Here is a 20,883-nt window from a genome sequence, read left to right as displayed (position 1 = left end):
ATTGATTCTCAATGAACTGTATCTCTGTGCTTGAAAGCATGTGAAAATACAACATTTGATAACACGTTTTTACAAACTCACCTCATTACTTTAGTCAAGTGTTCAAAATAAATCATTCTGTCAGGTGATTCTGTAGTTGGGAGTTTATTAGGTTCAGTGTCCCGTTTAGTGTTGGGTGTGATTATTTACAAATTTTCTACTAGTTAATTACATTTACTTTTTAAAATTCAGACATTATTATAATTAATTTAAAATACAGTTTTAATTAAAAAAAAATTCCATCAAAGAAGGTTTTAGTAGTAGCTCATGCTTAAGAAACAGTATAACGTTTCAGAAACCTGTATCAATAAATGGTATGTATGAAATATGGCAGGGCTATTCAATTAGTTTGTCATGGGGGCCAGTTTATGAAGAGTATCCCAAATGAGGAGCCGAAAATATATGACTTGCAATATGAGTGATGACACAACAGCAATATAAGAGCCCATTTGTTGTATTTATGCTGCTTAAGACACCCACATTGTATTTTTCTACATTGAAATGTAAATTTATTGTATTTTGAAACTTAATAATATACATAATACATTATTACGTACATACATAATATCAGTGCATTGAACACTAGTTTATAAAAAAAATTTTTTTTTACAAACATTCAAAAGTTTTTCAAAGCACAACAAAAGCAGTGCATTGCTGAAGTAGGCTTCTTCTACATTCAGACATATTTATATATTATGTTTTAACCTGCATAACAATTATGAATGCAACAATTATAGATTGTGGTTGTACGATTATATAGTCTGAAGAATAATCATGGTTTCACGGTGATTATGTCTAATGTAAACTTATGCTTTATGTTAGGTAAGTATTTAAATAAACTGTTGTTATTATTGGTGTTTATACATACACAATCATTTTAATCATTTGTAATAATTTATTTAACATATTTTTTGTTTACATTACAATGAAAGCTACACACAACTCTCACCACTACGGCGTGAGATTTTTTCTACTCGGTGCATTTGGAAGGCGTGAGCGTATCGCTCCGCTTGCGCAAGCATATTGGCATATATTCTTACATTGGAAATAACGAACTTGTGTGCGGAAAAGATGCAATATGTGAATCCAGTGTGCGTGCATATTAGCCTTGGTGAATACGCTTTTAACATTAATCAAGCGCACAAGTGGCATACCTTTGTTTAATTGCAGCAATTTCGTTCCGTGCAACAGAAATTTGGCGTTGAAAAGCACTTACGATTAAGTATCCAAATGTTTCCGGCTGCTCGCCCCACTTGCTTAATGTCAGGTGACTCACGCTCTGCGCAGTTGAACTAGTGCTGTATTGAACATATGCACGTCACTTTTATACTTCACTAACTATAGCGGCTGTTTTTTGACTTAACTAAATTTATTTTTGATGTCTTGGTCACACTATTTGAAGGACCGGAACAAATTGCCTTGCGGGCCCCCAATTGAATAGCCCTGAAATATGGTGTTAATAATTAGACACATTTTGGGTTTTGGTATATACAGGGTATTGTTTAAAGTTTAAGTGCTAATGTTTTTAAACAAAATAAAAAGGTCCTGTTTGTCTCAAATTTAAACAGGGAAATTTTGAAATGTCTATGCATGGAGATTTTTTTGGTGATTCACAGTATTTAGTCAAGTAATTAAAGACAAAGTAATTAGAAAAGTAATTATATTGGTGTATTTAGTAATTATTTACTTCATTGAAGTAACTTACCCAACACTAGTCATGTTAAGGGGGTTTCGTGGCCGAAAGAGAAGAGCGGGGAGTATGGTGGACTGATATGAAATTACTTAATTTGTTGATGATTTACTCACCCTCGAGCCATCCAAGATGTTGGTCACTTTTTTCTTCAGTAGAACATTAAAGAAGATTTTTAACTAAACCTGTGGTTCCTTGTGATGCGTAAAATGCAAGTCTATTGCTATGTGTTCTTTGAGAGTCCAAAAACATAATTAATGATGCTATATCGAGGTCTGGGCAACGCAGTGGCGCAGTAGGTAGTGTTATCGCCTCACAGCAAGAAGGTCGCTGGATCGAGCCTTTGCGGTACAGGTGAATTGGGTAGGCTAAATTGTCTAGTGTATGTAAGTGAATGAGTGTGTATGGGTTTCCCAGTGATGGGTTGCGGCCGGAAGGCTGCGTAAAACATAAGCTGGATAAATTGGCGGATAATTTCGCTGTGGCGCCCCCAGATTAATAAAGGGACTAAACCGAAAAGAAAATGAATGAATGAATATCGAGGTCTTGTGAAACAAAACAATGGATAGATGGCGGAGGGGTGTCGCGGACAAAGGACGAAAGGGAAGAGAGGGGGGAGGGGCTGTTGTTGCAGACGAAAGTGATGAGGGTTGGTGAGTCATAGAAGAAAGTGAAAGTGAACAGTGGCAGGGGAGGAGGGCGGTTCAGTAAAATAAGATGCTGATAAGAAAAACCCTGTTACCACTGCATTATTATCTTGAATACACAATATTTGCAAATAGTACTGAACACATTCATGACATTCAGGAGCATAAAGTTCCTATTTCAAATTGACTGGTGCAAGCTCATGCATTAGATGCTGTTAGTTTGCAACAAACAACACACATTCATCAAATGGTAGTTGTGCTTATCCTTGAAGATACAACCTACATGCACATCTCATTTTAGATTACACATTCCCAGTGTTTCAGTGTTTGATACATGTCATTATGTGACCACTCCTGACTGACTTGATTCTGCTTAAGAGTGATTGCTGAGGCTGTGGATTAAAGGTCACGATGCTGTAAATAATGATCAGTTTCATGCAGAGACAGATTATTTGACTTCATAAGACTTTTAATGTATCGCCAGGAGATGCAGGTATTCCCTTGTTTTGCCTGTATCTGTTACTAGATTTCAAAAGTGCTGTTAGCCATTGACTTTTGTGTAAAAATCAGGATCATTTAAAGTATGTGAATCTGCAAAGGTGTATGTGTAGATGTTTTTAGCAGTTTCTTGGTGAACTGAACAAATTGAGATGCAGAAAATAATTTGCAAGTTGTATTCAGTTTCTCCAACAATGTCTTAAAAGGAGTAGACTGTTTACAAAAAAAGAGATGCATGATTTTTAAACATATGTTAACGTTCCCATATAGTTCCAATGTTGTTGTTTTTTCCATTTTTGGGGGAATGTTTTCTGTTGGCTCTTTTTTGGGGTAATTAAAATCTGTCCTTCATAGAATATTGCAGAGAGGCTTTAAACTTAAATGTAACCTCCAAAAAAAGAGAGTATTTGGTGTACGTTTTTCTCTACTAGACTGTACAAATATATGTTAGTTAACAGTTTCTGTATTTTGGGTTTTCCATTATTTATGTTTGTGAATTCCATTATAGGATGTTGATCTCTGCTCTGTTAACTTTTGATGTTAAAAATTCAACTCTCCATTTAACAGGGTGACTTTTATTGACATTGTTGTAGGTTGAGACATGATATTGTTTAAGAAATCATATATAGAGAACCAAGTTTGTAAAATAACAGAAAACATACTGGCAGTTTATTATCAGGTTTTTGCAACATAATTTACAACACCAGCCCTGACAATAGATCACTTTAAACCAGGGGTCACCAAACTTGTTCCTGGAGGGCCGGTGTCCTGCAAATTTTAGCTCTCACCCTAATCAAACACACCTGAAGCTAACCAAGGTCTCACTAGGTATCCTTGGAACACCCAGGCAGGTGTGTTAAGGCAAGTTGGAGCTAAACCCTGCAGGAACACCGGCCCTCCAGGACCGAGATTGATGACCCCTGCTTTAAACTAGGGTTGTAACGGTATGATTTTTTTACGGTATGATAATCGTCTAAAACAATACCACAGTTTGACGGTTTCGCGGTATACGGTATGTTACAAATGTTACAAAATAATAGAACAGTGAAGCAAATTTGACTTTTTCCAAATAATATATTTTTAGTTACTATAAACAACACCACTTACAATGAAAAGAATAAAAAAAATAAGAAAACAATAAATAATGTGTCAAAGTCCAAATAAAGTCCAAATAAACATGGTGCAAATCCTCAGTAAAAAAAATAGACATAAATATTTACTATACTATAAATAGTTACATAACGAAACTAGATTCAATATGGAACATCCTTAGGTTTTATGTGCCAGCATGGATATGGTTGTCTGTGGATATGGATTTGGTTGTCTGCAATGCAGACAAACAGCTGCACCTTCATTTGCGTCTTTTGAAAACAGCAAGAGCAGCAGTTCGTCATTGCTGTGTCACTGTTTTGTCATGTTTCTGTGCTCCTGTGCATGCAAAAGTACTTAGTATGAGAATTATTTCATGCAAAACTTTTTTTTTTGCGTTTTATTTAGCCACGCATAAATGTATGCCTATCTCTCATTCCGTGTTGTTCAAAAAGCTCATTGTTTGGTCCACAAACAAAAGCGAAACCTATGCTTATTGGTTGTGATATAGCGAGTTTGAACCAATCTGGGCATAGAGGAGGGACATTGCATCAATGTATCATGTCTGGTTTGTCCGGAGACACAGTGACGAGCGTTTCTTTGTCAAATCAGCGTGGTCAAATTTTGATGACGTAACCGCACTGATTCCGGAGCCTCTGAAATGTTATGTGATACAGCACTGGAAAGCTGAGATTCTCTTCTTTATGCCAATCTTTGAATTGTATGAATCGGATCAGCGGATCAAAAGTTATTAAACATTTAAAAGCAATGCTTATTTTTAGCCGCGGGCGGCTGTCTCGGGTCTTTAAGGGTTAAAACCGTTGATATGCAATTGTTCATGGTATGATAATCGTGCACGTTCAAATCGTGGTAGACCGTCATACCGGTATATTGTTACAACCCTACTTTAAACTAATAAAAATGTTCATAAAAGTCACTTTTTCAAACTTTTCAAGATTATAAGTTGTTGGAAGAAAGCTCAGGGTCCCACAATGCAATTCAAAAATGGGAATAAGTGGTAAAAAAAACAGAAAAATTCGGAAAACACTGTCAGTTTACAGATATTTTTAAAGTGTAAATGAATCCTGCTATTTATGTAAACCAACAGAGAACATTTTGAGAACATTCAGTATTCACATGGACTATTTTCTGTTGTATTTTGGCCCAATCCCAAATCTGTTTTTGTATTATTTTTGTAATATGTTTGCAATAAGATCGTAACTGTACTGTCCATTTAAATCGTGGCCATATTCATGTATGTAAACATACAAAAACAACATTAACATTATAGCAGACACTGTTAAAAGCTCATTCCCAGCCAATAGACTTTTCTGACAGGGTATTCGAGTGTCATCGAGTGACAGAATGTTGTGTGCTACCATACAGGAGTTATTATTAGGGATCATAGGTAGCAAAATTTAACGGTTTTTATTAAAAAGCATGACAGTAAAACACGAACACGGATATGAACATATTAAAACATATGCTTGTTTGTTGTAAAAATGTATAAAACAATGAAAAAAAAAGCTAGTTTCTGCATCTTCCAGGTGCAGCCATGCTGCCGTTGTTTTAATTTTCTAACCCCTTGGTTTCTAATGTAGTCCTGAAAAATCTCAGTTTCGAGATGTATCTAGCCCTTCCCCTTAGCCCTACGCTTTCAGGCTAAAGAAAATTGAAAACCCTTACCCCGTCACGTGAACGCACAAAATAAGGGGTAGGGTTAAGGGGAAGGGCTAAGGGGTAGAATTGGGATTGGGCCTTGGTGTGCTCTGCAGCTCACCCGGTAAAGCATTGTATTTGTGAAAGTGTGAGTCCTGTAAAACATCATAGTTCAATACATTGCTTGAAGTCATGTTTAAAGCCAGTTATAATGACAAATGTGTAGTTCTGTGTAACATTTGGTTTTATTACGTTGAGGAGAGTATTGTTTAGCTTATGTGAAGCTTGCAACATCCTCTTGTGGACGTTTTATAACAAAAGTGTTGTAAAATGTATATGGCGATGTCCATTTCATCTTTTGCTGAAACATAGCCAGTCACGTATTTCCAACGAGTCTTGGTTGCAGAATCTTCTTTTATGTTTCTTAAACAACATAGGGTGTGCAAATGAACATAATTATTCTGTTTTTCTTTCCGAATAATCTCTTTTTGGTGGAAGTCAAGTGCTTGTCATGCTTATTTTAGCATTAACATGAACACGATGCTCATTAATATGAAGATTTGGGAAACATTAGTGTGTTTGATTTTTTGGCCAGGGTCCTGTGATCTGCAGTTCTGTCCTCAGTGAAGAGTGCAGTATTGTGAGAGTGGGAGCTCCCGCCAGCGGAGGAAGCCCACAGTCTGTCGCAGTGTGTGTGTGTGTGTGTGTGTGTGTGTGTGTGTGTATGTATGTGTGTGTGTGTGTGAGTGAGACTCTGGGGAAACCAGCGCTCAGTATTCAGTAACACATGGAGCCTTCTGGGCGGTTCACAGCTTTTGCTAGTGTGACAGTCTTTGGGATTCTGTGCCTCAAAATGACAGCTGTCTTCAGACGAAGGACGCAGCGTTTTCTATATGACATACGCTGCCTTTTAAATTAGGATTTGTTAAACATGTTTAAATGCACAGATATAGGCAGGGGTAAAAAACGGAGGCGAGGGATGGAGAAATAGACGTAGGAACAGGTGAAGGCGCTCATTTTGTCCTCCTTCAGATGGCTGTCTATTTTTAATCTAATTAGATTTCAGGAAGATTCTCATCCGCTCGTCTCTGTGGTGTTTCCTTGAGAGAGAGAGAGAGACAGAGAGAGAGAAAGAGGGAGACAGAGAGTGTTTTGTGCAAGAAAATGTGTATCACAGACAAAAAGAAATCAGGATTTTGATTCTTTTTTTATAAAGCATAATAAAATAGGACTTTTATGGCCCGTTTCCACTGAGTGGTACAGTACGGTACAGTACAGGTCGGTACAGGTCACTTTTATGAGGCTTGTGTTTCCACTGCTAAAAGGGTACCAATGGTGGGTGTGGTGTACGACAGAAAGTTTCAGTTGACGTCATTCTCACTCGAGGAAATGTCAAAGTAAAGCTGTACGGGTCGGTCATATATCATATGAGAAGCACTTCTCACAAAACAGAGGCTTTATACACATAAATACTAAATGTTCATGACTAACCTTTCTATGAACATGATTTGATTATAACTGCAGATCAATGATAAAAATATAGCCTACTGTAATATCTGAAATTAAAAATTACAATTAACATTATATATGCAATATATATGAACACATAAAGACCCTTACAGTCTCCGATATGTTACCAATTACAGATTAACTACACACAGCATACATTAAGTCCTTATTTGGATTCACAAATACACAACTTGTAGTTCACAGTCAGTGCAAACCTCTCGTCTGCATCTTAAATCTTCACCAGCATATGTAGCCTCTTGTTAGAAAGTAATTCCTTCATTCAGAGTTCATAATAGTCAAGAAGGTGATGATAATAGTTAAAGATGGCAGTTTGTTTATGTTTTAGATTGCTGAAATCATTTGCTCCTTTGTTTTTTCTGGCTTCTCCTTTGTTTTTTTGCACTTTCCTCTTGCGTTTGTCCGTTTCTGAAAGGATCGGATGTCAGAAGCGATTCAATAATCATGCGCATGTTATTAATATGAGCTCAAGAAGATAGTTTTTTTGAATATGGATGCACACGAGAGCTCTCTCTAGAAAGTGAAACTGCTCGCGCTTATTACGGCCTTGTAAAACAAAAACAGGCCAAGGCAGATTTTATTCTTCATGGCTTTGTGGCTGTACATTAAGACAACCACAAGGTTTGTTTGAGCTCAGGTCGATCATGCCTTGCTCTTATATGTATATAGTATTACGATGTAATGTCTCGGCTGTGTTTTTAAAAATGCACCCCCCCCCACCCCGAATTATTAAACCTCCTGTATTTTTTCCCTCAATTTCTGTTTAAGTTTTTTTCAACACATTTCTAAACATAATAGTTTTAGTAACTCATGTCTAATAACTAATTTAATTTATCTTTGCCATGATGACAGACAGATAGATAGATAGATAGTTGATAGTTGACACTGACAATATGTAGACAGATAGATGCACAGACAATCAGACATATCAATAAATGCATGTACAGATGGATGGATGGATGGATGGATGGATATACAGATGCATAGATTGAAGGACAGACAGACAGACAGAGAGATAGATAGATAGATAGATAGATAGATAGATAGATAGATAGATAGATAGATAGATAGAGAGAGAGAGAGAGAGAGAGCCTGCACACACACACACACACACACACAAACACACACACTGACATGATTGTAAATGAATCATTGTACATATACTGATGATCATAGTTTTTATTACTATTTTATCCTAAAATGTTGATTGTTAAATGTACAGTTTATTCTGATCTATTTTTGTATTGATTTTTATATGATATGTTGAACAATAATATAATATATTCAATATTAATGTGGTATATTGAATAATATGATGTATTGTTAAAATTTTATATGATGTATTGTTAAAAATATAAATATTACCTCTTTATTTTACTACTATTTACTGTGTGTACTGTTTTTTTTTATTACATATGTATGTTACTTTTTATGTAAACTAACTGCTTTGGCAATACATTTGTAACATTTGTCATGCCAATAAAGCAATTATTGAATTGAATTTTGAGAGAGAGAGAGAGAGAGAGAGAGAGAGAGAGAGAGAGAGAGAGAGAGAGAGAGAGAGAGAGAGAGAGAGAGAGAGATAAACAGACAGATGGACAGAGAGATAGATAGATAGATAGATAGATAGATAGATAGATAGATAGATAGGTTAATTAGGTTAACTAGGCAGGTAAGAGTAATTGTGCAAGTTATTGTATATCGATGATTTGTTTTGTAGACAATCGAAAAAAATTAGCCTAAAGGGGCTAATAATTTTAACCTTAAAATGGTTTTTAAAAAGTTTAAAAACTGCTTTTATTCTAGCCGAAATAAAACAAATAAGACTTTCTGAAGAAAAAAAAATATTATCAGACATACTGTGAAAATTTCCTTGCGCTGCTAAACATCATTTGGGAAATATTTAAAAAGGAAAAAAAATTCAAGGGGTAGCTAATAGTTCTGACTTCAACTGTACCTTTTGACTGTGGAAACGACCATAAAAGCGTTCTGAACCGAACCGTACCATACCACTCTCATTAGGTAGAATATATATCAAAATATGTTTCATTTTGTTACCCTATAGGTAAAATTAAATACAAATGTATACATAAAAATACAAAACAAAACAAAAAAAGACTAGAATAAACTAAATGAAGTAATGAATCTGACTGTATTTCTCTGGAAATCATACTGGGTCAAAAATGCATTGTGGAAGTAAGGAAATATTTATAAGACATAAATACATAAATCAAACAAAGCTAAATGCAATTAAAGCTAAAAAAATCATTTTGCATTAATTAATTTCACAAATTAATTTCACACTAATCAGGAAAACAGAAGCAATGGAAGCTAGGTTTGAAACAAACTTGCATTCTGTACAAGCATTGGTAATAATGTAAGGTGTGATCCAATTTATTTGAAGGGAAACTGAAACTAGCAGCATGTGGGAAATGTGCAGACTAGATACTCAAGTGTCTCTTTGACTTTCGGCACTGATCCAAATGTGTGGGCCTTTGCATATTTAGCTTGATTGACATTAATCATGGCATTTAAAATGCAGTATGTCTACATGACACAATTAATTTATATTAAAAAGGATGGTCATAAGAAACCTAATCTACCAAGATATATTTTCGTCAGTTTTTTTTCCCAAACACATAATTTGGCATTGTGTCAACTCAAAAAGACCTGGATTCATGTAGTTTGAGTGATGAGGATGTTTATGAAGGCTTTCTGTCTCTTTCTTTCTTACATTACGTCGGCTCAAAGGAGCTTTGCAGGGCTTTTGACCCACCTTTCTTCCTCACTTCCCTCCCCCTCGCTCTCACTTTTCCTTGTCCCACACGCTCTCTGCAGTCAGCACTTCTGCCTCTGATGGATAGCAGTGTTAGCGGTTAGCATTAGCGTTAGTATTACAGTCTGAGTTCCTGTAAGAGGTCCATCTCTTTGCCAGAGCTCACTGCGGTTGTCTTAGCTCTATTCGCATACATAAATCCCTAGCTGCGTTTTCAGATATAGGTATCATTTAGAAATGGCCTGAATTTATTTTATTTTATTTTGTTGAACAAAAGTTGTGTGGGTGTTTTAAAATATTGTACACATTTTGCTGCAATGTTGAATGCAGCTACAGTTTTTTTTAGGGATAAGGTCATTTTTTATTATTATATATGTTGTTTACTGCCATATCTTGGTTATTTTTGTGAATGATTGTGCAGCTAATCTCTCTTTTTTCTCTTCTTTTTTCTCCCCAGACCTTTATAGTGCTTAACAAAGGAAAAACAATCTTCCGTTTCAGTGCCACGCCCTCATTATATATCATTAGTCCTTTTAACCTGTTCAGGCAAATAGCAATTAAAATTTTGATACACTCATATCCTTTTCAATGCTTCAAACTTTGACCATGTGTTTGTGGTTGTTCTTGCTGAAACCTCGGTTGTTCTCGCTGTGATCTGTGTCTGTCTCACTGAGAGCTGACTACCATGCTTTGTAGGATTTTTGTTACATTCTGTTTCAGATTATGTGATTTAACCTTTTCTCAAATGTTAAACTCAGTGATAGTGATAGTGCTGCCTGAAGTAATTTAAAAAGCATTAATCATGGAGATTGATAACACACTATTACTTCCTCATGTAAAGTGTTATCCCTTTTACAGCATGTTCTCAGATTTACCTAATTTCTTGGTATAAGTGTTCCATCATAGCTTTGATATCTGACTAATATTCATGACATCACTACAGGATTTCCTTAACTAATTCTTACAGTTTTCAGCATGATCATCATGTGTACAATTTTGACAAATTGTGTCTTCATGACATTCAGCAATCCTCCAGAATGGTCCAAACAAGTAGAGTAAGTATTCTATTCTATTCTATTCTATTCTATTCTATTCTATTCTATTCTATTCTATTCTATTCTATTCTATTCTATTCTATTCTATTCTATTCTATTCTGGTGTATATTTGACTCTTATTGCTTATGAGAGACAATAAGTATTACCGTTCATAATTTTCAGAGGTTTATTTATATTGGTAGTACATTCTTAAAAAATACTCAATATTGATGGAACAGTTCCATTGCACTGATCCTTCTTCAGATTTCAGTATTTAGAACAACACAAACAAAACAATACATATGGTTCTTTTATTAATTGTAAGTTCTGCAAGGAATCACAAAAAAGCTTCTTCTATGGCAGATTTTAGTTTCACACTGAACAAAAAGAAAAACTGCTGTAAAAAGAACCAACTTTTTTGCATGCTCACAACATAGAAACCGAATGACTTCTGTAAATGGAATTAAGGGTGTGTTTACACCTTTAGGTTGGATCTCCTAGTGCAATCTATTTCAACAACGTTCCTGGAGGACCACCAGCTCTGCACATTTTCCATAGCTGTGTCACAAATCGCTTACTTATGCACTATTCTACGCCATTTTCTAGTATAAATAGAGTCAGTAGTGCGTTCACACTGAAAGCTCTAAAAATATAGATTTTTTTATGATTTTTTTTTCACTATATCTTCCTTTCTGTTAAGCAGAAGAAAGAAACTCAAACAGGTTTGATTAAATAGTGGCAAAATTTGGATGTATGGGCGAACTATCCCTTTAATATGTCTGCCCAGTAAGATGCTAGAATAAAATTGTAAGGTAACATCATACTGTATATGTTGTCTTTGCTGTATCCAGTACCACAATACATTTTGACTTTTAGTAAAAAAGGTGGATGAAGCAGAAGAACTATTTAGAATAAACTAGCATTCAATTTAATACAAAAAGTATCTACAAAATATTATAAAATGCACATTACCTGCATGTTTGAACTCATTTTATCGCTCTATGTCAGGTACACCTTCACAGGAATCTACACTTTCGAGTCTCTCACAAAGATTGTGGCTCGAGGTTTCTGTATAGACGACTTCACCTTCCTCAGAGACCCCTGGAACTGGCTGGATTTCATGGTCATCTCTATGGCGTAAGTATGATAATGTCCTGTAAATTAAACAAGGAAATATTTTGATAATGATACACTTTAAATCTGTTTTTGCATGCAATGGTTGCAGGTTCATAAAACTCTTGTGTGCCGCATTTAACATTAGGCTTTAGTGGCGCTTCAGTTGGTGCCAGCTACTTTAGTAAAATTCTAGATAAAAAATCATCGCTTCAATTTTTGAAGTTACACATGCACTCACATCTCAAACAAGCAAGCTTCTTGTGATTGCTGCATATTTTTACACAGACTTTCAGATTTTTTTTTGGAAAATTGGCAGTGGTGGAAAGAGTAAAATCCTACGCAAGTAAAAGTACCATTAGTAGAATAAAAGTATCTGTTAGTTTCTACTCAAAGTATGAGTAAAAGTAACCCTTCTAAAAGTAGTGAGTATGCTACACTGAGAAAACAATTCCATCTTATAACCTGCAAATTAAAAATGTAGCTTAAATAAATGGTATTTTTAAATGGATGTTTGTAAGTTAAAGTTAAATTATTTGCCATTCATTGACTATAAATTTAAATGTGAGATTAATTTAACATGAGATCATGTTACATTAATATATTCAACTATAATAAGCTGTCAGAAAAGCGGAATGATAAGTATTACATGTGGAGCTAAATCTGTGTAACCTTATATTGAGTTCAGACTGCACGATTTTCAAAGTAGTCGTGTCTCGGATGTTTTCACACTGCATGACTATCTGGGTTAGCGCTTCGTCGCTGCTTTGCATACACTGCAAGATAGATTGGCGACAGGGGGTTTCACACTGCATAACTTTAAAATAGGAAAATAACCCGCAACTTTGTCCAAACTACATTTTACAACCAAACACGTGTGACAGAAACAAAGCAAGATCACGTAGTATATTTCTTGTTATTAGCTACATAATGAGGAGCCTTTAGTGGGGTAGAAAATGTACTTATTTTGCTCACCTGGCTTTGAAGGGAACTTACAATTTCCCCTAAACTTTTTTCTTTTTTAACCCAGTTGTGGTATTGCTCAGATGAATTTTAACTTCTCCAACTTCCCGCTGGCCTGCAGATATAAATACTAGTGTATGCTGCTCTCTCATTGGCTGTAGGTAATCGTCAATGTTATTTTCAATCAGAACACATTTCACACTGCATGATTTGAATCACCGACAGGTCCAGATATTTAGCATTTAGCATGCTAAATATCTCACGGGAACCTTGGCTCAGTTGGCGTTTCTTTGTGGAGTTTGCATGTTCTCCTTGCGTTCGCATGGTTTTGCTCCGGGTGCTCTGGTTTCCCCCACAGTCCAAAGACATGTGGTACAGGTGAATTGGGTAGACTAAATTGTCCCTAGTGTATGAGTGTTTGTGTGTTAATGTTTACCGGAGATGCGTTGTGGCTGGAAGGGCATCCGCTGCGTAAAAACGTGCTGGATAAGTTGGCTGTTCATTACGCTGTGGTGACCCCGGATTAATAAAGGGACTAAGCTGACAAAAAAATAAATGAATGAATATCTCATGGGTGTTGTCGACTCATTGGCAATTCTCTCAGATCGCGTCTTTGATAGTTAACACTGTGTGATTGTTACACGGGACCGAGCACCGATTTGCCTGTGATTTCAGACTTGTTAAGATTTCAGATTTGCTTGCGATTGTTTTTTAAAAACCTGTCGTCGAGTCAAAATCAGGGCTAAATCATGCAGTCTGAACTCAGCATTAGGGTCAAAATCAAAAACATATATGACAATATTGATAATTATTATGCACAAAGAATCCTAACTAACAAACTGGAAGTGTCCAGCAGTTGGTGCAGCAAACCAAGTGCATGCAGCACTGATAGAATACTTATAAATTGTGCATGTGTTTAAAAACGTAACATTCTGTAGTGCATTTAGTTATTGTTTATGGCTATTTGCCGATTTTATTCGTCATACAGTAACCGTTCTTCATCTTCTTGTTATACAGTCTAAACAGTCTGTAAGTTCTTGCTTGTAACAATTTTAATGTATTTAACAATTTTACAATTTTATTTTAATTTTAATGATACTGTTAGTTTTCACACTCTACATTTATAAAATGCTGCATCTTTAAAGCGTGTGTGTTTTGAGGTTGGTCTTTCAGATGCAATTTTTTTATGTGTGATTTGATTGGACGGGAATCACAAGATTATTCTACTTAGCCAATCACCATACACTGTAAAAAAATATCTGTAAATTAGCAGCTTTCCATATAATGTGATTCCTGTGTTTATTTAACATTTTTCCGTGCTCATATAGGCTTTTGGATTGCATTATGGGACCTTGATCTTTCTTCTAACAATTTTTAATCTTCAACAGTTTGAAAAATTACTTTTCTTAACATTTTTAATAGTTTAAAGTGATCTATTGTCTGGTTTGGTGTTGTATATTATGGTGCAAAAACCATAAACTGACATTACATTTTTTGTTATTTTACAGACAGTTTCTTGTTTTTTTTTTTCTAAATGGAATACTAGAAAGTCTATAAAAGCTGTAGAGTTGAATTTAAGACATCAAAATTCGACAGATTAGTAATTAACATCCCATAATGTAGTTCACAATCATAAACATGCACAAAATATATACTTTTATATTTCTTTTATTTCTACTTCAATGTTTTCTATATAATTTTTTTTTACAGTGAAGATAAGAAAAAATAAAAGAAGGAAAATGTGCAGTGTAAATATCGATAGAACTAAACATAAACTCAGGTAAAAGTGCACATTTTTAAGACTACCTTTTTCAAGTACAATTCCAGAGAAAAAGTAGTCAATTACAGTAATTAGCTTGTTTGTAGTTCGCTTCTTTACACCACTGCTGGTAGATCATAAGCTACTGACCATATCATTGAAAGTGCATGTTAACACCAGACGGAAATCCTTGAAAATCAATAATCAATCAACACCATGACCTCTGTTTAGGTCATAGGATGGCTTTTGAGGCCTGATGTCTATGCTTGCGCAAAACAGTGTGTATGTGGGTGTTGAAAAGCGACAGAGGCTCTTGTGTTTTGCCTCTCATTGCTGGCGGATGGGAGTTCAGTGCTCAGAGATGTCAATGTCTGTGCTTATACTTCATACATGTCTATCATAGCTTTCTTTCTTTCTGAGCTTTGATTCATCTGACCATCTTTCTCTCCCTGTCTGCATTCATCCATTTCTCTGGAGGGTGGCTATGTTATTTTTATATAGGACAACATTTATGTCTAAAAAGAAATTCATGTTAAATTGAGAAAAGCAGAAAAGAGTGTGTTTTCTAGTATAAGTTCAACATGAAATGTTGTGAGTATCTCTTTTTGTCAGTAATTGTGTTAATACCTTATTGATTTTACTCTGATGGTAAAGAAATGTTTCAGGTTAAGAATATGTCAGATGGTGTTTGTGATATGCTGAAAATTATTTCAACCTAAGTTTATATAAAATGTAGCATATAACTGTGTATATATTGCCATCAAGTCTATGGGTTAAGGCTTTACATGGGAATAAATGCCACAAGAGTTAAATCCTTACGCTGGGTTCACATTGTGTTGAAATTACTGTAATTACGAGATAGCAGCTCTAAAGATTGTAATTGGAGCCGCTCACGTCCTTGTCTTTAGAAATAATTGGTTTGTAAGGCAGTGCTCATTGTGTCCACCTTTAGATGTACTAATTGAAATGAACATTTTAGAAATATTTCTCTTAGGCATACTATGCAGTTATACGGTTAGAAATACAGTAAAATTATATTTAAAATATTATTACAATTAAATCAAATGTCATTTATTTTTGTAATGGCAATCCTGAATTTTGGCCGAATGTAAACAGCGATTTTTGATTAATCGAATCTGATTAAGGTCATAATCGAACTAAATAAAAATCGAATTAAGACATTTAGAGTATGCCAATTTGAGTGGCATTATTGAAGTGCAGTACAGACATGTAAACACTGCAAACAAACTAATACCGTAGTGTAGGATTTTCCATGCATTTTGTAACAGAATAGTGTATTCACACTTATAGTCTATACACACGGCTGTTTGACACTATTCTCTGCACTTACTGAGTCAGTAAAGGACGACAGACACTTGCATCGCAAAATGCGAAGGTTTTTTTCCCATACGAGGTGCTGTGTCAAATTCCATTAAAACAACACTGTTCTAGCAGTTCATACTCGCATTCAATATCTCGTTTGTGATGGGGGAAATGCGTGAAATGTTCCTGATTGAAAGTGAAAGTGCCAAACTACAGTTAAAGTCGACAAATTAAAAATGAAACATCCAAAATGACATGAAACTCTGGAGGAAATGTGGATAGCGCAGGGAAGCAATGATGTAATCGAATTATGTGCCATTTATAGACCTTTTTGAGGAATGTAAACAATCACATTGGTCCATTAGTATTTCCTATATTCATTCATTTTCTTGTTGGCTTAGTCCCTTTATTAATCCGGGGTCGCCACAGCGGAATGAACCGCCAACTTATCCAGCAAGTCTTTGCCTCGCCCCTATTTCCTGTATTACATTTTTAATTTCCATAGCTTTCAAAAATCCAAAAAGGTCCTCTTATTGCAAAATAATTTTATGATAGCTTTTTAATGTTAAAATGTGATTAAATTGCCTCTTGTTACAGTTACCAAATAGTTTGACAAGCAGGAAATGTTCATGGGCCAGTGACATCACCACATTGAAATGGTCTATAACATACTAAACGGGATCATGAAAGGAACATTAAAAAAAAAGCAACTCATGTAAACACCTTACTCATATTAATTTCTTGTTCAGATTAAGGTAAATAAGTTGATTACTGATGTCCACGTAAACTTAGTCAATGATTACATGTATAACTGAAGCGGCAATGAACAGCATTTATCAAAAGCTGATGTCTTTAGTCATCCTTGAATAGAGGTACTCCCTGTGTGTCAGTTTCAACAAAGATATTAAGTTCATAGTTTTAAATGTGTCAATAAAGGTTTTGGTGCTTAAAGGGGTATTTCACTAAAAATGAAAATTCTGTCATTACTCACTCTTGACTTGTTCCAAACAAGTTTGAGCTTCTTTCTTCTGTTGAACACACACAAAAAATATATTTTAAAGAAAGATGAAAAGCTGTAACCTTTGACATTAGGGCTGCACAATATATCGTTTCGGCATCGATATCGCAATCTGTGCATCCACAGTGGTCACATCGCATAGAAATGCAATGTTAAGTTGGCTTTGTTGAGTGTAATTTTTACATTTACTTATACAAAACCGGTGACACGGTGGCACAGTGGGTAGCACCATCGCCTCACAGCAAGAAGGTTGCTGGTTCAAGCCTCAGCTGGGTCAGTTGGCGTTTCTGTGTGGAGTTTGCATGTTCCCCCAGTGTTTACATGAGTTTCCTCCAGGTGCACAGTTTCGCCCACAAGTCTAAAAGCATGCGCTATGGGTAAATTGGGTTAGATAAATTGGCCGTAGTGTATGTGTTTGAATAAGAAAACCATTTCTGTAAAATTGTTTTTTTTTAGCCGTAGTGAAACTAGACATTAACAGTCTTTTCTCAACTAATGTAAAGTTATAAAGAGAATCATCATTCAGCAACATAACGCAGTGATCAAGATCAAGGTGCAATGTTGTGATAATTTTAAGTACTTAAACTACATGTTTTCAGAATTTGGATGCGACCAAACAGTCCCAAAACATATGCAAAAAAAGAATCTTTAGAATTATTGTTATACAGACTGCAATTCGGATTTCTGATAAATATTTATAACCACTTTAGGGTGAGTAAATAGTGAGTAAATTTTCATTTTGGATGAAATATTCCTTTACTATGTTTGCGGAAACCATTTTTAATTTATTTTTAGTTGAACTATTTTGTAACATGATACATTTATTCAGATGAATTTAATAAAAAAATATATATACATATATAAACATATAGTATTATTGTACACAGAGGTTTGGGGTTAGAATAATTTTAAAACGTTTTAAAATAAGCTCATCCTGCTCACTGAGGCTGCATTTATGAAATTAAAAATATAAATTGTAAAATTGTGAAATGTTAATGCAAAAGTAGTTCATATATTAATTGAATAATTTATTCCAGTGATTTTAAAGATTACTTAAAGATTAAGTAAAAGATTTCTCCAGTCTTCAGAGTCACATGATCTGAAAATCTTCCCCAAATACTCTGATGGTCCTGTATCAAGATGCCCACAGAAGTATTCAGCAACCAATGTGACTAATTATGAATTACACCTTTAAGTGAGATTGTCTTGCAATCAAAACATTTTAATATTGGTCTGAAACTTGTAATTGCAGTAATTCTGAAATGAAAAGGGAACCTGTAAAATTATTTTGTGATATGCATTTACTCATTTGATCTTCTGAATCACTTTTTTTTTCATTGCATCTCTTGTCCTCTCCACCCTGTCACTCTCTCTCTCTCTCTCTCTCTCTCTCTCTCTCTCTCACTCTCTCTCTCTCTCTCTCTCTCTCTCTCTCTCTCTCTCTCTCTCTCTCTCTGGTAACTATGTTGCGATCCATTCTGCAGGTATATTACAGAGTTTGTAAACCTAGGCAATGTGTCAGCTCTGCGCACATTCAGGGTGCTGAGGGCTTTGAAAACTGTTGCTGTGATTCCAGGTAAGTCCAGCATCCATCAGGGCCAACAGAGGGCGCCGCTCGCTGTCTCTTTCTTCACGCTCCTGTCTCTTCCTTCCTCCTCCGTTCGTTTCTCTCTCTCTCTTCTCCCGTTAGACAGGCTTTGCGTGATGTCTTCCTCCCAGTTCAGTGGTGGTGCTGGTGATAGTGCTGTGTCGTACGTGTTGTGGTGTAGTGCGTGTGTGTGTGTGTGTTGTGTCACGGTGTTTGTTCTGTGTGTGATCCTCCCTTGTTGCAGATATGTAACAGAGTTTGTGGACCTGGGGAATGTGTCAGCCCTGAGAACCTTCAGGGTTCTACGAGCTCTCAAAACTATTTCTGTCATACCAGGTGAGAACGCGTTTAAACACGAAGGCTGAGCTGCTTACCACGCCACCGCAAACTCTTATTATTACCAATATTACATACGACTGTTGCTATTTTTTTCCGTTTGTTTTCTTTTGTACTTGACTTGCTGTACTTTTTTCCGAGAGGATGCTGCAGGACGAATACTTTCAGTTGTTTTGTTTGTTTTAATAACCAAACGATCAAAAATGGTAGCGATACATTTTTGATAGGCTTTGCAGTCTGCAGTCAAATCACTGATGCCAGAAAAATTGCATTCCCATTCAGTAATCTGAGTTTTTAATTATACCACAAAACACATTCTTTGCAAATGTTGGCTGTCGTAAAAAAAACAGCGGTGGAAAGCCCTGAAATATGCATTTAGCTCTACTGGAAAATCCATATTAATATGTGTTAGTTTTTCCCCCAAAATGAGAATGTTGTCATTATTTACTCTCACCCTCATGTCATTACAATAACATCCTACACTGTAAAAAATGCTGGGTGTCACACAATTCCTTCATTTTGTCCCAACCCAAACCGATTAAGTTAATTGGTAAGTTAATTGTTTTTTTTTTGTCTTTAATGTAAGTGGATTGATTTGTCCCCCTCAAAAAATTAACAATTGTGTTGTTTCAACTACTTTTTAACAAGAAGTTTGAACGAGCAGCAAAAGTCATTTTTAAGTTAATAAGGGAACACCCAATGATAAAAAAAGAGGTTTCTGTTCCTACACTAAAAGCTTCGTCAGCCAAAAATTTGGAGTTCTAGATTAATTGAACCGTTTGATCCAAGCCATCTTTAGAGACATGATTGCTTAATAACAGATTTAGGCCTTTATTCATTGATCATCAAACTATATTTACATTATCCCAATTTGGCCACAGAAGCTCAAGCATGCTTGCTTGACTAGCGGAAACCTATGAGGTTTGTTCTCTTGCAGGTATGGATGAACTTCTGTGTGGACCCTTTTCAAAATTCTGTTCTGACGCAATTAACAGTCATCAGCATCTAAAATCCTTTAAAGTTTTTAATGTTTAGATTATTATTTTTTTATCTGCTATCAGATTTTTCCCCCTTTTTCTGAAAGTTATAATAACATCGTAGTGGAGTTTTTTTATTATTTAAGTAAATAAGATTGTAAAAAATATATTTGTTGTATTCTCCCATTCACTGCTCTCTAAGTTTTCCCAACTATGATGACTTCCGCTACTAAGAAACCTGGAAATGTGAAAAAGGGTCTATTGCTGATGATACACAAGGCAACATTTTGAGCAATGTTGCTGGGCAACTTTCCAGACATGGGGTCACTAATCAGGGCAATTGGTTACAAATACAACATTTTTACCCATTCTTAGTAGAGCCAAGTAATAGCACTTTACAAAATTGCCTGGTCACATTACCAAAAAATGTTGCCCCATGTGTCATCATTTGTTCACTGATCACTGTTTAAATAGGAATAAAACTCTAAATTCTAAATGAAATCTGTTCATCATGTAAACTGACCATATCTCCTATAAGAAGACAGTTTGTAACAAAATGAGGGTTAGTAAATATGACAGTTTATTTAAACTGAAGTGTTTTGGAACATATAACTGTAATATGAAAACAGGTGGACCAACAACTGCTGGGGAACTGACTAAAATTAGCATACCAACTTAATCAAGGTTAAAGTTGGTCAAGCTGGATTGTTTCTGGTCCAAGATGGCTGAACAGATCAGTTAAAAACTTTCTTTTATGTTTCAGACACCATTAAACTGGTTTTAATTGTATTTTCCAGTTGAGAATTGCATTTGGTGGTAGTATACAGTTTATAGACTGTATACTAC

At 35.4% G+C, this 20,883-nt stretch overlaps 1 protein-coding gene across 7 annotated transcripts in view; it reads left to right on the top strand.

Annotated features, from left to right (window-relative positions):
* scn8ab (sodium channel, voltage gated, type VIII, alpha subunit b) overlaps positions 1-20,883 on the top strand; it is a 101,034-nt gene that overhangs the window by 18,883 nt on the left and 61,268 nt on the right. For 4 of the 7 annotated variants that reach the window (XR_015492899.1, XR_015492898.1, XM_087256179.1 and 1 more), the window contains exons 1-3: positions 10,383-10,980; positions 11,969-12,097; positions 18,621-18,712. Coding sequence is in view for 5 of the 7 variants with exons in the window: in XM_087256179.1 (XP_087112305.1) it covers positions 10,901-10,980; positions 11,969-12,097; positions 18,621-18,712 (301 nt within the window). In the remaining 2 variants the exon portion in view is untranslated. Of the gene's footprint in view, positions 1-10,382; positions 10,981-11,968; positions 12,098-18,620; positions 18,713-18,968; positions 19,061-20,883 lie in introns of those variants that run through there. The other 3 variants (XM_087256182.1, XM_087256181.1, NM_001045183.2) reach the window with 2 other exon arrangements.

Source organism: Danio rerio, chromosome 6 (genome assembly GCF_052040795.2).
Source record: "Danio rerio strain M-AB ecotype USA chromosome 6, GRCz13ab, whole genome shotgun sequence".
Lineage (NCBI taxonomy): Eukaryota > Metazoa > Chordata > Actinopteri > Cypriniformes > Danionidae > Danio > Danio rerio.
The sequence above is the reverse complement of the archived record's forward strand: the minus strand, read 5'-3'. Positions and strand labels throughout refer to the sequence as shown.